Here is a 19,273-nt window from a genome sequence, read left to right on the forward strand (position 1 = left end):
TTTATAAAAAACTGAACATCCGTCTTATTTTCGAAGGTGTCCTCCTGAACTTTCCCGTTCACTTATTGACTATCACTCGGATGTAAACAAATACTACTAGGCAATTCCATGAATTCCGCAATGAATCTCACTTTTCAGTTGACGCGAATCGGATTTATGAGAAAACCATTTACTACTCGTTACACCTGGAGTAGCTTGGTAACTTGTTGAATGATAGTTGTACAATTCTAAATATCGCACTGTATCACCTAGTTACACTGTTTTGATCCGTATTCAAAAAACGTAATTGCAACTCAGGGTTCATTGCCGGGCTTCCTATTGTTCCTCTGCATGTTACCTGCCGATTGTTTCACTCAATTTGCATCTGGACTTTGGTAAATCCCGATATCTGATAGTGCCCAAGTAAAATGGTTAGCTTCCTCGAGCTAAACTTGACCACAACATTTTCATCAACTTCTTGGTGCCAAAAAAACTCAATTTACGTTGTACTGTGACAAATTCTGAAGTCATAAACGTCTGCGTGGCCAGAGTCAACCCCTTGGGTTGAAGTAGTTGTAGGAAGATTGGGAAATTGCAAAAAATCAACATATGTCAGGCAGTGTCATTTTTAACAGTTGACTCCCCGTTATTGTTATTTTGTGAAGTAGTGAATGAGCCAAACGGAGAAAGAAAAGCGTTCATTTTTACACACATGCAGATGGGTTTTAAAATTACTTTTTGCCAAACCAGTTTGTTCAAATTTTGTATATAACGTAAAGATCGCTTACTTCGAATTTCACCTAATATAGTTTATTATTCCATCAGGCTTAATAGTTACTTGTGCCTAATAGTGGGGTCAAATTTGACTGCTACCAGATAAACCCCGAATCCTCCCCAATAAAAATAAACTGATACAGAACTAAAAATGCACGTATCGGCTTCCATGATGTTGTCAGCGTGAGACCCAGCAGCTGGACTTGCTAAAATGGAATGTTTGTACAGCAGCTACGTTAAATAGTCTGTACATGATTTACCAAAGAATGGCACCTAGTTTGATTAACAAAACTCTTTAATTATTTGAACTAACAAGCCAATTGTCTGTCTTACAACCACCCAAAAAACGACAGCGGACTCCGTCTAACTCTTCCACAGTTAAGTCTTTCCTTTAGTAACCTCATGTGTTTCATGACAAATCACCCTTGACCTACTTTCGGAGAAAAACCGAACACGGTTCTATTGGCGTCTGACTTGTGAAGTCCATGACCACTAGTCGACTTATGGTACTTTGGAGTTACTGAGAGAGACATTACATGTCTTAGTTTTTCTCAGGAGTCTGTACTTGTTTGGTATCGGCTTTCCCATGCTTCTCTCCCTGAAAAAAAGCCAGTGGGTCGGCAAGACTGCATTAATTATTTGACACTTACAGCGTCAGGTTCGAAACACTTCTAAGATTTAGAATTTTCATCCATTCTGTCAGACCGCCGAAGAAAGTTGCACGATACTAATCATCATTTAGAGGAAAACGTCGTCAGAGGAATGCTGTCCTCTGATGCTACTGGAAGGTTTATGATGGCACAAACGGAAAAACAGCATGAATAAGTTGATTTTATATCATATTTTGTTTCAAAAGCTCCCTTATCGTACAACTCACCAAAGCGAAATAATTTTCTAATCATATCGGCAAACCAATTCGAACGCAAGCTATGACCAAATTTGACGAACGTAACTTATAGGATGATATGAAACGAAAAAATTGAGGAAAAAAGCATAGTAATGAGCAAGCCGTGCTAACTAAAACCGTATACATTGAACGATTTGAAATTTGCTTGCAGGCATTCTGCGAATGAATCGTCGCAACTTTTTGAAACATGCACTGAAGAAGAAGATGAAATGTTTAGCGCGAAAAACATCATTTAACAAACCAGAATTAATTTTCTGCTCTGAAAGTTATAACTTAATCTAATGAGGTCCTTTAGATTATATATTCACACTGAGGTAAATATGATTCTCCATTTTGAAAGCACTCATCAGGAGCCGAAGGAACAACTCAGGTTCATTTAGTTCGAACGAACATGCGGACAAGTACATCGAGTGACCTCTGGTGATTTCAGTTTTAATGGGGGAAAAGATTTCATCATCACCGTCTTATTATGCAACGGGATTACTAACGAGCTTGGGCGTTTCCAAATCGCGCAGCGTGCAACGCAACTAATGATTCGGCGAGCAGCATTGTCACCATGAAAGTAAGGCAATAAATTTCGCAGTTTGGTTCTTGAAAGATTTCATTTTTTCTCTGGGAGCCAATGTACTTGGTAGCTGAAGATGGCAAGCTGCTGATGGTTGTTGCGTTCCGTTATTCGTGTGATAGACGGTGTAAAATCCGGGCGGTTATGTATCTCACAGGACGATTGGGGCTATTAGATTTTACGGAGTTCATAGCCAGTAGTCAATAGGAGCAGACAGACGTGGACAGCAAATGATGTGTTGAGGACTGACACGAACTGGTTAATCAATAATGACGCAATCAGCAGGAGCAGAAAATAGTCACCGACGAAGCAGGGATTTCTATAGCGGCAGTCTGACAGCGTGAGTTGGCCGTATAGAGAGATAACGGGACAAAAATTTAATGCGTTTGGGATGTGAAGGACTGTCTTTCGGTCGGCGGTGTGACGCGGCAGCTCGTGTCACGTGACAAGCCAGATTGCGCGGTTTTGGCCGCTTAAAACAAATCTCGCCAAAGGCTTACAGCGGGTGTCGTACAATGATAAGCCTCTCCGGGAGTCAGGCTGGTGTGGTGGACAATGCATTCGTCTATCGTTCAGGAGCTCCGGGTTCGGCACCCGGTCGGTCCGCATTTTTCGTCGGGCCAGACGCACTGAGGTGGATTTGCAGGCAATGACGAACGGGCAACAACATATGAACATCAGTTACTGAAGAATACGCAGAACTTAAGTAGGATCGAAAGAGAGGAAAAAACGAGCAGCAAATAAACAAACGACATCATAACAAACGAGTGTGAGTAATGTTACTTTTGAGTAGTCAGAGAACGAAGAACATTACCGCTGGTCACCGTTGATTTGCAAGGGGAATCAACAGACGGTTTTTAACAACAGCCGGTTTTTGACTAAAAACATCTCCTGTCGATGAACATTCGCCTAATGTCAATGCCAAATTTAACTTTTTAAAGTTTAACTTTTTACCCGAGATTACAAAGTTTCAGCACAACTAACCAACATATTTTGCTTGGAGAAGTCTACCCATAATTTCATTCGTGCACTATTATAAGCAGTGCAAATCTTTTCAATGCTAATCTCACATGTTCAACGCAGTTACACGAACGCCCTGTTGCAGGTTGCGCTCAGTTTGCGATATTTGCGCCAACAAAGGTAATGACTGAAGAGGAAAACAGTTAACTGGCATGTTGAGCGATCGAATTTAACTTCTCATTGTGATGACGGCCTGCATCAATCGGCCAAGCAGCTGTCCACAGCCTGGATGAATCTAATTTTAAAGTGTTTGGTAGACAAGTAACTAAATAACGAAACCTGCCAGGTGATATCGCCATTTTTAATTAACTCAAAAAGTCCATATCACGGGATCAAATAATGACATCTCCCCGAAAACTGGCAGATTAATTGAATCTCACAATCCGTAAAAAATTTTATTCGAACAAGCTACTTGTGGTTTCATGGTAGTATGAAAAACCTGTGAACATTTTCATTTCGTTGTATGAATGATGATACTTTATTCTGGAAAGCCCAAGTACCATGTAAAGACGTTTCATCGCTGCATCGGAAAACTGTAATCGTTCACTGGGAACCACACAGCGTTCACCAATATTTAGGGTGATGTGTGATAAGTAATTCGTCTGTAAATGCGTGCGTATTTTCCCACGTTTCCTACAAAACCGGAATTTTAATCTGATTCATTCCAGTTAGCGATGGCGTACCACAAACAAAGCATCCAGTACAAATAATTTACCCAGCTGATCAGCGAAAAATAAGAACGAAAACTGTTGTATGTTTTCATCGACTTTACCAACCTTTTGCACCGGTATTATTTTGCAGCTTAGTCAAAACCCCAGATATGCATAATTTGTTTGATGCGTTGTTAAAGGCGCAAAATTCCTGTGAGTGCTTTGTTTCGAATTTCATTATCCTTGCATTTTCTAAGTCAGTGTAAAACCAATTTGGAGCCTGATGGGGAATTGTGGTTTTAAGTTGACACAAGTTGTACACTGGTCTTTAAAAGTCTTTGAAGGCATTCGTCGAGTTTTAGTCCACCACATGAATGGCGCAAGGAAAGGCAATAATCTGGATGAACAAGAACAGCAGCGCAAAGCACGAAGGACAGAATGAGCTCCACTGAGGACCACGTATTTTTGCCGAACAATACAGCATAAAATAAGGCAAGCTGAATGGAAAGACGCTCGATCGACCAAGGAATAAGCTATTGCTCTGAATGAAACACAGTTGATGAAGGTAGGGGGCTTAAGATTTATTAGACAATCATTCACTCAGAAGCCAAAAAAGGGTGCTCAATGGGTCAGAGTGAATTTTTAATTAAGTACATTACGTATGTCAGCGCTACCGAACAAACTAGCAGTTCAGAGTTCAGCAAGATCTAACTAGAAGGATGTATGTAATCGAATTGAGGGCTATGTACCGCACTTAAAAAATTAAGAGAAGGAAGAAATGAACAGAACGCTCAAGAGAGTATTGATCATGTCAATCAAGTCCCCTACACCTTGAATGCTTCTAGTTTAGTAGTGTTCTTGTTCTTTCGAGCCTTATTGAATTGGAAACTTTAAGTTCTTCGCAGGCACTACTTGCTTCAGAAGTAACGTTTTGTTCTGATGCAGTAACCTCATTTGCATAGGATTCATTAGAATAGGGAATAAACAAACAAACGAATTTGAACCAAAGAGTTGGTACATAAATTGATGAAACACTGCTTATCTGTTGGGACACTTACATTATTCGTTGTTCTGACGGCTTTTCAGTAAAGTGAATTGTCGGCTACCATTTGGCCAAACCAAGTGAGTTCCAGAATTCAGTTCACGGCCCTGCGAGAGCCCAAAACCGTTGCTGAGTTCCTTAGTCCCCAACAGATTTTGGAATCATAGCAAAGTTGGGCGAAAAACAAGTTAGGCTAATTTTATTTTTTTTCCATTAACGAGCGCTCATGAAATGCAGAAATGAATGCGTACTGAGCAAGCCAAACCAACGTTTGGCTAAATTTATTGANGAAAAAATAAAGAATTTCAATTTTCGTTTTGTCTTACCATCCATTAATTTTGTATACACTAAAGATAGTCTGTAACATAATGGCGGTCTGCACTGAAAAGCCATTATAGCAACTCTTTGCTAGCCCTGCCCTATATACCTGTGTCAAGATTATGGTCTTGAAATATTATCTGGGAACAAACCTGCGTTTTGCCAATAGTGGAATGCGCATTGTTCACACCATAAAATGAACAGAACTAAAACGTACGCAGTATTTATTCGAGTTGCGTTCGACTTCTTCAACATCCGGTTCCCCCGGTCAGTACACAATCTATGCAGTCTGACGAGTATGAACTGCGCATTATTGGGAAGCCTTTGGAACAAACAGGGTTCAATTCTGCCTTGTTTCTCGTGACTGCCAATTGCTGCTCATTGTAGCGGATAAATGAGCAATGACACAGAGTAGCATACAAACATTTCAGTGCTTAGTAATTTACTGATTATCAGCCGAAAACATACAGTGATATTGTTGTACTGATGCCCCGCGCGATCTGTTTAAATGCACAATTTGTGTGGCTCACCAACCAGGCGGTATTCAGCAAACCAAACGGGCCTACGTGATTGCAATTAGCGGTCAATTAAGACCTGATGTTCTTCGAACTTCAGCGCAGTTGAGGATGAAGTGTCAGAGAAGTACACCAGTAAACGTCTACATCAATAGAAACACGAATCAACCCGGATAACATGCTCAAAATACACTGCACTCAGTTTTCTATTTTTCATTATTTGACAATATACTCAATGAAATTTCTCATTCCCACAGCGTGTCTTATTACAGCCAGATTTATTCATACGTTGTTCGCTATTAATTTCGCAAAACAAACCAGTTTGAATCATATGAATTTTGATTAACTTTTAATTCGGCAAATAGGAGGATAGGTTTTAAGTCATTTAAACACGACAATCTTTGCACAAAGACGTACAATCACTCCACAGAGGGATAGGCTTCCGCAGTGTTATCAGACGGTGGGAGGTACACTGCTAAAGTTCTGTCAGGGCTCTGTGTTACCTTTGGATTTGCACTCCCTTCCAGTAAAAAGGTCTCACAATTTATGCACTGGAAATTTGCTTAGCACGGTTAAATTTGCATCTGTGGAAAGCCTCACAAATGAAGAGAACCGTTTCTCGGAGTCTATGGATGGAAGGTAGTGAATCATTTACCAATTTTACCCCCATTGCCATTTGCGATAAAAAATAATAACGGAGAATATTCAGCTACTAGCGCCAAAAAGGCGAAAACAAATTTTGTATGTAATGTTAACTGCGCGTATTGGAATTAAAAATGTATTTTGTTTACGCACTACTCACTGTTTTTACGAATTCAGCCTCACACATCCAGGCATTGTATGCCAGAAGTCAGTTCAGAAAACATCTCCGTGTTGTTCCTCTTGCGGTGTTTTGATCGAGAAATTTATTGTTCTTCACCGTTTATTGGCGTCATTAGTTGTTCCATAAAATCAAAAAAATACTACCTAAAGTTGACAATATTTAAACCGTGATATGCCAGCGGATTAGCGTAGGACAAGATGAACCCTTTTTTGCGTAAGTATATTCCATGACCGCACCCATTTTTCTGCTTATGGACAAAAATTTATGCCCAGAGTTTTTGGTTTGTAAGCAAATTTCAGCGGCATCTCAGTTAAATTGAGTATTTTTAATGACCTGCATCTTCAATGCAATTAAGTGTTTTGAGTTGATTAACATCGTTTTGTTCGAGATGTCATTTAAGACATCTGGCTAAATGCACAACAAATTTATGATGGAACCACTCCGTACTTTTATAAATTCAAATTTGACATCTTTTGGTCGTCTTTTTTATATGTTTGCACATAGTTCGAACCAGATATTAGTCTGTATAAATTTTACATCCAGATGTTGCTCTGTGACCAAGAGAATTTATAAGCGTATGGGTACTACTGTGGGGGAAACAATTTGATTAACAGCAAGAATTATGCGAAATTCAGTCCTTTTGAAACTTTCAATTTGTTTTGTTATGTAACGTTTGAAATTGTGTATGAATGCAGTTCTTTACTAATTGCCTTAGTTTGATATAAAACAAAACTCTTTGATAAAACTCTTTGAAAATTATTTGTGCACTAATGGAGGCTCCATAAATTTTATCAAAAACTGCACCAGTGTACAGCTATATAGATAACATTTATGCTAAATGACACTTTTGCATTTAGAATGCCTAACGATACCTGGTTTGTTGTGGCCGTTCATGGATATGATGTTAGCTAGAAATATATCTATCTAGCCGCAAATATGAAAGAACTCAGATGGGTTGGCGAACATGTTTTCGACAAGGTCTTCTCAAGTCATATTACTGCAAAGGTTGACACAACAGCATTTAATGGGTTTGAATGAGCATGGTGTACATAGGCAGGAAATCGAGTGGGAGAGGACACTGGTTACCTTAATTCAGGTCGCTAATAGGGTGACTTGAGCTTGTCAGCAAGAGAGGTGCCGTAGTTGTGTGTTCAGCACAGGGTGCCTGTGTGAGGTGAGGTGAGTTGGACCATATTAAGTACAGCACACGAACAAGGCGTTTTTGCCGACAAAAGAACGATTCGCGATGTCGTACGGTGATATCTTTATCCGTTGCGATTGTGCGTTGCTGTACTGAACTGGGTTGATCGGCTGGCACCTTGTAAACAACGCGGGAACTTTAGCTGGTTATCACGTTGTGTGCAGTGTCAGTTAAATGTTGTGCTACCGAACTGGTTATCGTCCCCCTGGTACCATAAGCTAGCCAGGTTGGATTGTGTTCCTTCATTCCTTGGCGGAGTTGCCCATTCGTGAGTCAGCTATATCCTGCTGCACAGCAGCAAGTGAATGACTATACTAACATATTTCGGGCGTAGACAGGCACTCCGTCTTTGAGATTAAAGAAGAAATTAAAGGAAGAATCAAGAAAAAGAAGAAAAGAAGAATTAAAAGAAGAAGAAGAGATTAAAACAAGAATATAAGAGAACTCCTCTGCAAGTACATAATAAATATGTTGGCATTATGAACTAATGCTTATGAGGAACATGTGGGCGATTAACCACTATAATTTACTTAGGACAATCATCAATAAAATAATTGTAACCTTTAACTTATGAATCATTGCTTCAAAAGTGATCTTTATACCATTTCAGCAATATTATTCACCCTCACTCATTTACTGATGTGCGCCATGTGTTTCCGGGCTATCGTATTTGACCGACCACGTTGTCCCACTGAGGAAGAAAAACAAGTTTTCGGGGCAATTGTAAGATGAATACTATGCGCATTATCATGCATTATCTTTGCCATTTTTTTAAGATAAGCGAGGCTCTGAAAATCGACACGGTAACGATACTGTATATTCAAGACTGGGAAGATGGAGGGTTCAAAAATCACTACGCGTCTGTAAGTCAAGGCTTATGAGAAAGCTTCCAACTTTTTGTTTCTCCCTATTTTCTAGACAGTGCATGGTGACAGTAATTGTTCCAGCATTCACATATATCCACAAAAGCCAAAAGGAGAACAATATGAAATTGTGAAACTCAATGATCAGTGTCCAACAGGCAGCGCCTGTTAACATGTTGTTTCCTTGAATTAAATTTGCATAACCATTTTCCAAAATTTATTTGGTTTTCAATAAATATTTCAAAAAGAATATCGTGTTTTTTCGGAGTTTTTTTTGGAAAATACTTTTCTGTGGTTTTCATTTCAACTCACGCGCAGTTGCTCCGCAGTGTTAAAGAAATATGCGCATCTTGAAGGGGTTTCATTCACTTACATGATTACTCACGTAGCATCGTTAAAAGAAATCAACAGAGGCCGGACAATATTGACAGCATGTTCACAGTTTTTTCCACACATATTGATAACCATAAGAGCTGAGGTCATTGTAGATCTTAGCTAAGACCGTCTTGATGGTTTACACGAAAATCTACTGTTGTTTACATCCGTGCTGCTAGGGTTGTGAAACCTGGTAGAATCTTAGCCATCTGATCGTATGCCCCAGGATATTCCGATTTTGAAATAAATCAGCAGTGCATATCTCTCGATACTGTTGGGGGTTTTGACCAGGTCTTTATTTGGAACTAAACATTATGGCTACATGCCGTGAAGCTGCATTTGCACAAACTACCAGATGGATAATGAGCAACGATATCGATTGCAACAAAGTAAATTTATATTTTGTTTTATCAATCAAATCATGTGCAAAAGATGTTTCGTATCTCATGGAAAGATTTGAGCCGCAGGCATGCACACAATGTCCTGATAGGAAATATGTTACTGAAATGATTAATCTTTGCCAGTCGGTATGGGAGCAATGTGCGTGGAAGCAGATCAATTGAGCCTCTGTATGCGTCTCGATGTGCGCGAGTTATCAGTGGCCACCAACGTCCAAAATATAAACATGCTCCAGTTGCGGTTAAACCTACTTTCTATCCGGCAATACAATATGCCTTTAAGATAACAATGGGTTTAAAACATGTTTGTCCATCTCACTGGGCACTTCAAAATGGCGAAAACAATACTCAATAAGTAATGATTGCCAATCAATTCTAAGAAGCCAAGAATAATGGCAAGGCTGTTTTGTTCTTAATGAGAATCCTGAGCACTAAGAGTTCCAGGCAGGCTTTTATTCATGTCCTTTAAGTTGTTATTCGGGACATTTAACGGTTTAAGCGCGAGTTACTTATCAGCTGTCTGATTAACACAAATCTCACACACATCACAGTATCTCACGGTACGTAAACCACAAGTCAGACGTGACCGAAAGATTAGATAATAAAACTAATCTCTGTGAGGTCGCAGTTTTGTGAGTTAGTCATTTCAAATGATTCCAAATTAAGGGAAAACAACTGTGTAGTGCTGCTTGACTTTCGTTCATGTGAGGCCAAATTCGCAGAACAAAATCAGTACTCGATTTTGCGCGTATTCCCACGCTACCAATATTAATTCGCGCGTTTTAAAATTCTCTTCGAAGTTTCTGATATACGAAGTGAACGTACCTGTAAAGATGAATGCTTAGTCATATTGCACTGAACGATCAGCGAAATAAGCTATATGAAGATGGTGATGTACGGAATTCTAGTATAATGTCTGGTGACAAAAAAAGGCTTGAGAGAGCAAGAAACGCGCATTAACTTAGCACAATCGAGGCTTCAACATAAGCGACAGATTCGGTTGTGCAACGTTCCATCAACGTCTGATACAAAAGACAATTGTCTTCTCTCTTAGGTTGCGGATGGCACGCGGTAAGAAACAAGCAACTATTCATCAGATGGATTTGTTTGTGGTTTGCGGAGGTATTATAGGATGCTGGGACCAAGTTCTGATGTCTTGAGAGACATGTAGGTGAATCGTTTTTCTATGGTGAATTAGAACAAAAACAAATAGCAGACAGACCAACTTCCAATTTGTTAGCGCATGTGCGCGCTTGGGTATCGTGCATGTCAGCAGATATGTTTGTGAACGTCAGGATGTCTTACAATCAAAATATTCCATCCAGTTTTGATGCACAGAATTCAGTCGTCTTAATGGCCTCCAAATGCCATCATCTAGCCCGCTTTTAAGCTGTGTTTATGACCAGAGCATGTTTTGAAAAGGGAATAACATTGGTACACAATGATGTTTAGCTGAATAATTTTAACGTTATTCTCGTTTCGGTTTCCTTTGTTGATATTCAAAAAATTCGGCTGAACAATTTAGATTTGCTGTACAACACAAATGAAACATAACGGCATAGTAAGAATGTGATTTCGAATTACCACGGGTTTTCCTGACAAGCGGAGTTTCACCAAAATACGCTGAAAGTTGCACAACACCCCAAGTCGAATTTATCATTGAGTTCCACTCCCCAGGAAATTCTCAACAACCACTTCAAACATTTGAAGCATGAAGTGAAATTTAACTTAAATTTGTCTTCTGTTGTTTTCTGAAACAGGCAACGTAATGCAACATGATCTGGATCCTGGTAATGTGGTGAAATATTGGTAGTTCGGGTGAGTTTATTGGTTGTTGATCAGATGACTGTTGATCTGTTCGCCGAGCTTGGCAATTGGCTTGCAAACGTTTCGTCACCATACGAGGAGACATCAACAGTGCACAGTTGGATGTGTACTTCTTCCTTGCCTGCGTGTGTTTATATAGCAGTCAAAGGCTATCTGGTATCTTCTGACATGATTGGCTACTTGAAGTGTAACGAGTTTAGTGAATCTATTGGTTCGTTTGTGATCTTTGTTGCGTTGTGGCCTGTGTTCTTTTGTGTTGTTTGGTTATCCCAACGGCTTCTAATTTTAGTAGCTTGTTCTCTCTGGCCTTGATTCGCATTGCGTCGTGGTCTGCCGTTCTCGAGTTTGATTGGTTGCTTGTACCGCCCTATTTCCTCCACCGTGGCGTTTAGTGTCCCTGCGCCCGCCGGTTGATTTGGTGCTTTGATTGGGCGCCTCCTCCAATCCAATTGATGTGTCCGTTTGAATGGCGCTTTCTTGCTTCTTGTATGAGTTCCTCGTATGGTCGCTTTTGCAGCTCTAAGTTCTGTGGTTCTAGTGTTCTCTCGCTCTTAGTGGCTGGTAAATGGGGTCAAGTAGCCCATCGCGTCAGAAGGTAACAGATAGCCTGTGACTGATATATAAACACACGCAGGCAAAAAAGAAGTACACATCCAACTGCGCACTGCTGATGTCTCCTCGTATGGCGACGAAACGTTTGCAAGCCAATTGCCAAGCTCGGCGAACGGATCAACAGCCATCTGACCATCAACCAATAATCTGGATCCATTAAGCTTGATTATCCCAAGAATGTTTATTTTTATCACAAAATATCAGGAAAACATGGTTACAAAATTCATGTGATGTTATTAAGATGGCCAACCAATCATTGGGTTACAATTACTGAAGGATCCTGCTATATCGATGGCGAATTACAACGTTACGTCACCTTTGAACCCTACAGGATTAATGAGATTGCAAACTTGAATTACTAATGATTCGTGTAAAACAATTATGACTTTTTACCTGAATTTGTGCAGACAAGGTACACGATTGTCAGTTTGACGGCTGACCGCAAATTTCATTATCTTGGAATTTAGAAGTGTCAGCATTAGGCGTCCGTGGCATCGCAGTTATTTTAGTTCCTGGAAAGCCTCTCAGGTAACGAACTCATACGAATCTGTTTGTAAAACGGCTTAGATTGCAAACAAACATTTGCTTTGAAAGGAAATTCCGTTTATTCTATTCCATCCAACCATGGTTGGGGTCAACCATGTTAATATGAGTGACTACAATAACTGTGTTGACTTGATTATTGTAGACGTCTGCAAATATTCTAAGAATTTTCGTATCAAGTTTCCTTTGGGGCTATTGCAGTCAATCTGGAACTTTCTCGAAATTTTGTGTTCATAGTAATAAAACGAATAGGGGGTTGAAGTTGGGTAGAAACGCGATGAGCAACTTAGAATATTCACATCTAATATATTCTCGGCGCACTTTGGCACTTGAAATATGATTACATTAACCATGAAAGTTTGGGGAGCAACGGAAAGTTCTCATGACTGGACAACTGTCAAATATATGGTACAGGATGCCGTAAGCGATCGTGACTTCCAAACGAGGTTTCACCCTCAGAAACGCGTAACTCTCCTTCCAATGAGAGTTTCTGCAAGCAGGCATAAACTGGTGAGATATGGTACCGCGCTCAAAATTGTGTATTTGATTTCATTTCAAATGATCTAACCAAGGTTGCTCTCCGCTTGCGTTAATGTTGCATATACCATAGCTAGAAGAAATGTTTAATATCTGAAAGTCTCATACTAAAAATAATCAGATTAGTTATGCATATAAACTCTTCGACTAGATACCCTATGTTACATAAGCTTCATGTGATGTTACGTAACAAACACGCAGAACGTGTGTACACAAGATTGACGGCACTAAAACGCCGCATTATTTTGTACCTTAGTAATAAAGGTTCATTTATATCTTAAAGACAAGTCAAAACTATTTTATGCACAATGGAGCGGAGTATGCGCTACACTTTTCCCACAGGAAACCATGAATCAGTAATAACTCTTATGTAATCAAAATTTACATGCATAAGTTGTGCCCGCAGTTAATCCATCAAACATGCTGTAAGCGGAAACATGCGTAGAGTCCTATCTAGACGATGCAATAATTAGCTGTTAACCGTTTCCCATAAATATTATGTATGGGCATGGCTAGGTGGATGCAGAGCTGCTTTTGAGAGTGAATCTAACAAAAGACAGCTTTTTACGGTAGGGTAAATACGTTTCCAGAGAAACCCATTCCGGTAACCCTGGGCAGGATAAAGAAATTCACAGCGCCAGTGCGGCAGGTAGATATCCCGCGCTAGAAAAACCAAAGGCCATAAACGCCTTGAGTGGCCGAGTAAGTGACTGGAAACCTGACCTTCTAATCTGACGGCCCTTGTGCTAAAGTCCTTAAAAATTATCTATCGAGCTTTATCTTGACATCTTTCAATGCTTAGTTTGTCCAAATTGGGCGAGATAAGTTTCACTCTGTCCATAAACGATGGGGTCTTCTTACTTCTTACCTTTGACAAAAGTTGCCCAAATGAACCATTCATTCTATTTATTTTATTATTCTTATTGCTATCATTTGATTTATTCCGTCTAAGCAGTACGGGTTCAAAATGAGTTTGCCTCAGACCACTGACACCTCAGACGCGGCTCTATAAACCACAGCACTTACATGGTTTTAGAAAACAATTTCACATTTTTTTCCATCCGCTTGCGTTAATGTTGCATATACCATAGCTAGAAGAAATGTTTAATATCTGAAAGTCTCATACTAAAAATAATCAGATTAGTTATGCATATAAACTCTTCGACTAGATACCCTATGTTACATAAGCTTCATGTGATGTTACGTAACAAACACGCAGAACATGTGTACACAAGATTGACGGCACTAAAACGCCGCATTATTTTGTACGTTAGTAATAAAGGTTCATTTATATCTTAAAGACAAGTCAAAACTATTTTATGCACAATGGAGCTGAGTATGCGCTACACTTTTCCCACAGGAAACCATGAATCAGTAATAACTCTTATGTAATCAAAATTTACATGCATAAGTTGTGCCCGCAGTTAATCCATCAAACATGCTGTAAGCGGAAACATGCGTAGAGTCCTATCTAGACGATGCAATAATTAGCTGTTAACCGTTTCCCATAAATATTATGTATGGGCATGGCTAGGTGGATGCAGAGCTGCTTTTGAGAGTGAATCTAACAAAAGACAGCTTTTTACGGTAGGGTAAATACGTTTCCAGAGAAACCCATTCCGGTAACCCTGGGCAGGATAAAGAAATTCACAGCGCCAGTGCGGCAGGTAGATATCCCGCGCTAGAAAAACCAAAGGCCATAAACGCCTTGAGTGGCCGAGTAAGTGACTGGAAACCTGACCTTCTAATCTGACGGCCCTTGTGCTAAAGTCCTTAAAAATTATCTATCGAGCTTTATCTTGACATCTTTCAATGCTTAGTTTGTCCAAATTGGGCGAGATAAGTTTCACTCTGTCCATAAACGATGGGGTCTTCTTACTTCTTACCTGTGACAAAAGTTGCCCAAATGAACCATTCATTCTATTTATTTTATTATTCTTATTGCTATCATTTAATTTATTCTGTCTAAGCAGTACGGGTTCAAAATGAGTTTGCCTCAGACCACTGACACCTCAGACGCGGCTCTATAAACCACAGCACTTACATGGTTTTAGAAAACAATTTCACATTTTTTTCCATTTTCCCCCAACATAAGTTTCTTGACCGTGAAGTTCGAATGAAATGGGAGCCTTGTACCTGAGTAGCATGTGTCGCTTTTTTACGTGAGATTACAAACCGCGGAATATCATCACGGAAACTAAGCTTTCCCGGTACCGTTTGTAGCCTAGAGTGTATAGTTTACGTTCGCAAATACTTTTACAATGCGCACAATTTGTAGTCTTGAAAATGTTCTAGTATGCGTTTAGCGTTCTGCCGGGAGGTGATAAATGCAACACCAAACTTGGTTACAATTTTTAAAAAAATATATGCCGGATCACTTTAACAGGAATCTAAACCTACGGAAGGAACTAGCGTATTCAGTCACAGCACAAAAAAACTGCATTTAGGAATGGTATCTGCGTCAGTTCATCATCATAATTATTTCAAAACGTAATAGTATATTACTCTACGCATCGTTCAGATGCATGTCAGAAAAACAACCTTACGGCAGGATAAACACAAAACCTATCCTGGTCTTTGATCTTTAGAGAATCACAAGCAAATTATAAATTAGGTCAAATGATTTTTCTACCTCTTTCCTCCAATGGAACCGAAAGATTAATATGAAATCGCTGTCTCCCTGGAAATCGCTCTTTCTACATTTTCATCAGCGTGTGTTGTACATTTGATGCGATATAGTCCCGGAACACATGTGCAAGGCGTAATAACGGAATTGTTGAAAGCGAGAACAACTACGCTTATTTAGATCTACAATGCACATGGCTTTCCGATGAGTCTGATGTTTAGTTTCGATCACTTTTTGGGTACTTCCATAACCGAGGCTAAATAGCTAATTTGAATCTAGGAACACCAAATACTATATGGAACATTTGAACAGCAATTCTCTGTGAAGAATTGCTCAGCTAATGTCTCCATACAATTACGAATGAAAATCAATAGAAGACGCAACATGCTCCAATTAATAGGAGTGTGCGTTTGACGTTGTAATACTTCAGTAACATCCGACAAGACCAAACTGCATAAAGTGAATAAAATCGAATTAAATGTAGAATGCGTCAGACCTGACGGCATAGAATTAATGAATGCTACTGAAGAGGCCGAATGCTATAATATAAAACAATAATTAAGCAGCTTTGTTGCACTACCGTATTTATTTAGCCATACGATAATCTTCACTTCAGAATCATTCTGGTCTAACCTGACGCACCGGACTATCAATTTTATGGGTTTTGAACAACATTTCCGGGTATAAATAATATCTTCCATGGGCCTGACACATCGGCATGTGCATTACTTGTTGTGAACTTGCGTATCGTTCTGAAGGATTCACGCGTACCTTCATGCGTAAAATATTTGTGGACAGCTTTGACAGCTTATGCAATGTTTTGCGCATCATACTCTTGCTCAATTTTCGCTTCCAACGTCCATTCGCCTAAATTTCGTTTCATTCTATAGAATAACGGCGTGAAATCTGCATGCTGCTTCCGCTTTTAGTAGCAGAAATAGAAGTTAAGAATTCTCTCGTGGCGTTGTGGTCAGATTCGGCTGGTAGGACTTGACGTACTTACTTAGTATGCAGCCCAGGGCGGTATCTTATTGACAGCTTTGTGATCACGTGGGTAAAAGAACAAATAAATATCACTGATACCTCCAAGTTCGGGCTTGTTCACACTGCTTTGCACTTAGCTAAGGTGTTGCGGAGATGTCAGTCCTTGCAAACAAATTAACATGGCTGTTTGTTTTTGCAAAACTCATTGAGAACTTGGAGGCCTGTCATAGTAAGTCATTTCCACAAAGTTTGTTTCAGTGGAGTGATAATGCATGCTCTTCTGCTGAGCCACAAAGTTTGTTTCAGTGGAGTGATAATGTATGTTCTTCTGCTGAGTCAAATTTGTTCACATAAAGCTATAGCAAACGTGTTTTATTGTTCCCATGTAAAACTGAAGAACACATGAGGAGGATGCACCAATTACCAAACGTCTTCGAGAAGTTTTCAATACCCGTGTTAATAATAAAAGCTCAATATCAAAGTCGTTAGTGTAGTAGATTTCACGTGATACTGTTGAGCTCTGTGTGCTGCAGAATGCAATCTAAAGCTTCAAAATTACTTCTGATCGGCATTAGGTTGATGAGCAAGATAACTTCAGATCGGCATTCGGTTGATGAGCAAATGCACTTATGTTGCTCATTCACCTGTGATTCTGTTAATACTACCAGATTAGAAGTTTTATTTTGAGTGAAGACGGAGAATGTATTTAACAACGCCAAATTGAGGAAGAAAACCGGAATCTTTTTTTGGATAGTGAGCTGATAATCTGTAACTGTGCCTAACATTTTTAAAGGGGAATATCACTGGCATTCTAGTAGTACAGGTGATAAAGATAATCACATTTGATCATATCATGATATCTGCAAGCAAAGAGGGGATTTGTTTAACAATTTAGCTCGATAAACATCCTACACTGATCCCACAGAACTGCCACTAGTCACATAGATTGCTTGATGACTTTGAATGACCCCTGCATAAGCGACAGAATTTAAGTCTGGCGTCATTTGCCTAAAATAGTGCAAGCGACTCATTCTGATTCCCCGCTAATTGCTGGACAAAACCACCTCTATTTTTATACGAAATGCATTTCGACAAGCTGTAATGCGTCACGAATCAAATTTCTTGTTTTGCCCTGAAATAAGAGTCAAGTGGTGACCAAGAAATCTTTTTTACAGATCAAGAAGTGCCGGGGACAGTTTTCCATAAATGATGGCAAAATGTGCATTGTCGTTTAGTTTTCATGGTGAAAATGAAAGTCAAATAAAAATTCCGTTTTTCTAATTTACTTTTGTTTTCGAGATTCAGGAACTTCGTTCAAACTGTCGGACGGAATTGCCGTATTTCTGGGCAACCACACTGGTAGAGTTGAGTTCAATGTGACACAACCAAGGACGGTAAAGATAGTGGGTTCGATTGACGGATTTGAAAAAGGAAAAATGCACGGAGTTCACATTCATGAAAGTGGGGACATTGGCGACAATTGCCTCAATGCGAATGCACACTGGAATCCATTTAACAAGTATGTTTTAATGTGGCCTAGCAGGAAACATGGATCTAATGTTTTCTAATAGTAATCGTTTTTTGAAAAACATTTATTTTTTGCATTTTAACTTAAATCGAATCGACAGCCAAACTTGACATTTTAGAACATTGTCAAGGCAATGGTTATTTTTTTCGTTCAATAGAAATCATGGTGGCTTGGATTCAATGGAACGGCACGAAGGCGATCTCGGAAATGCAATGACAGACATGATGGGCGTGTTGCACATCAACGTAACAATAATGATCAAATCTGTGGATCCACCTTTAGATTTCATCGGTCTTTCGCTAGTTGTTCACGCACAAGTTGACGATCTTGGACGCCTGCCTGATGTAGGAAGTCGAACAACTGGCAATTCTGGTGCGAGGTTGGCGTGTGCAGTTATTGGGCGCACAAGTTCTTACAAGGTGAACAAAGCCATGGGTAAAAATACTCCGGACGTTGGACTACTATTTGGTGGTATTGTTTCAATACTTTTAAAGCAAACGTTGTACCACATTCCATGAATTTTGTTTGTTTAGTCAGAAATGTTATAAAATGAACATACTACCTCTCATGCGACGTGATTAATGCATCAATCAAAGTGGAAAAATCAAGGGGTACGTTTAGGTCAGCGGCATGTTGACGTTTTCATGAACTTTACACAATATTTCCAAATATGCATATCATTCAGGCAAAATATTATTTTAAATTTCCGTTACGGGTGAATAAAACGTAAGTTAGATTAGGACACCGCCCACCTGGGTTTTGTTAGGCACTCTGTAATTGTCTGTTGAGCTAAATAATATTGTGACATTTTCCGGTGTGGCAAACAACAATCAATCAGCTGAAACACATCCACACTTGTTTAAGATACTCCTGCTGGTTGAAGAGAAAACGCTTTCTCTCACAACCCAATAGATCTCTACTTTTGTTCAGCTGAAATACTTTTTCCAAGAACACAATGATACTTTAAAAAGAAAGTCTGGCGCAGACATCCGTATTGACCCCCGTCTGTCACGTTTTGCCATACTTTGATAATTGCTAGAGCTACAAGTGCTCTGCACCTCAGCCGGGGATATTTGCTTAAGTAGTTTAAACTTCTCCATGTTTCTGGCCTTATGTTTAACGTGTTTAACGTGCTTGAATTTGCTCACCCATATTTGACTGTGGATTGTGCTTAAAGGAGAAAGTC

The 19,273-nt window shown here is 39.5% G+C and overlaps 1 protein-coding gene across 1 annotated transcript; it reads left to right on the forward strand.

The window, feature by feature from the left end:
* Nucleotides 1-16,679: 16,679 nt before the first annotated feature.
* On the forward strand, nucleotides 16,680-18,712 carry T265_01626 (hypothetical protein; the record flags this gene model as incomplete). Its single annotated transcript, XM_009165692.1, has 3 exons — nucleotides 16,680-16,788; nucleotides 17,859-18,078; nucleotides 18,245-18,712. 3 exons carry the CDS (start codon nucleotides 16,713-16,715, stop codon nucleotides 18,603-18,605), a joined length of 657 nt encoding a protein of 218 aa, XP_009163956.1.
* Nucleotides 18,713-19,273: the final 561 nt, after the last annotated feature.

The sequence above is a fragment of the Opisthorchis viverrini genome (assembly GCF_000715545.1).
Source record: "Opisthorchis viverrini unplaced genomic scaffold opera_v5_18, whole genome shotgun sequence".
Classification (NCBI taxonomy): Eukaryota; Metazoa; Platyhelminthes; class Trematoda; order Opisthorchiida; family Opisthorchiidae; genus Opisthorchis; species Opisthorchis viverrini.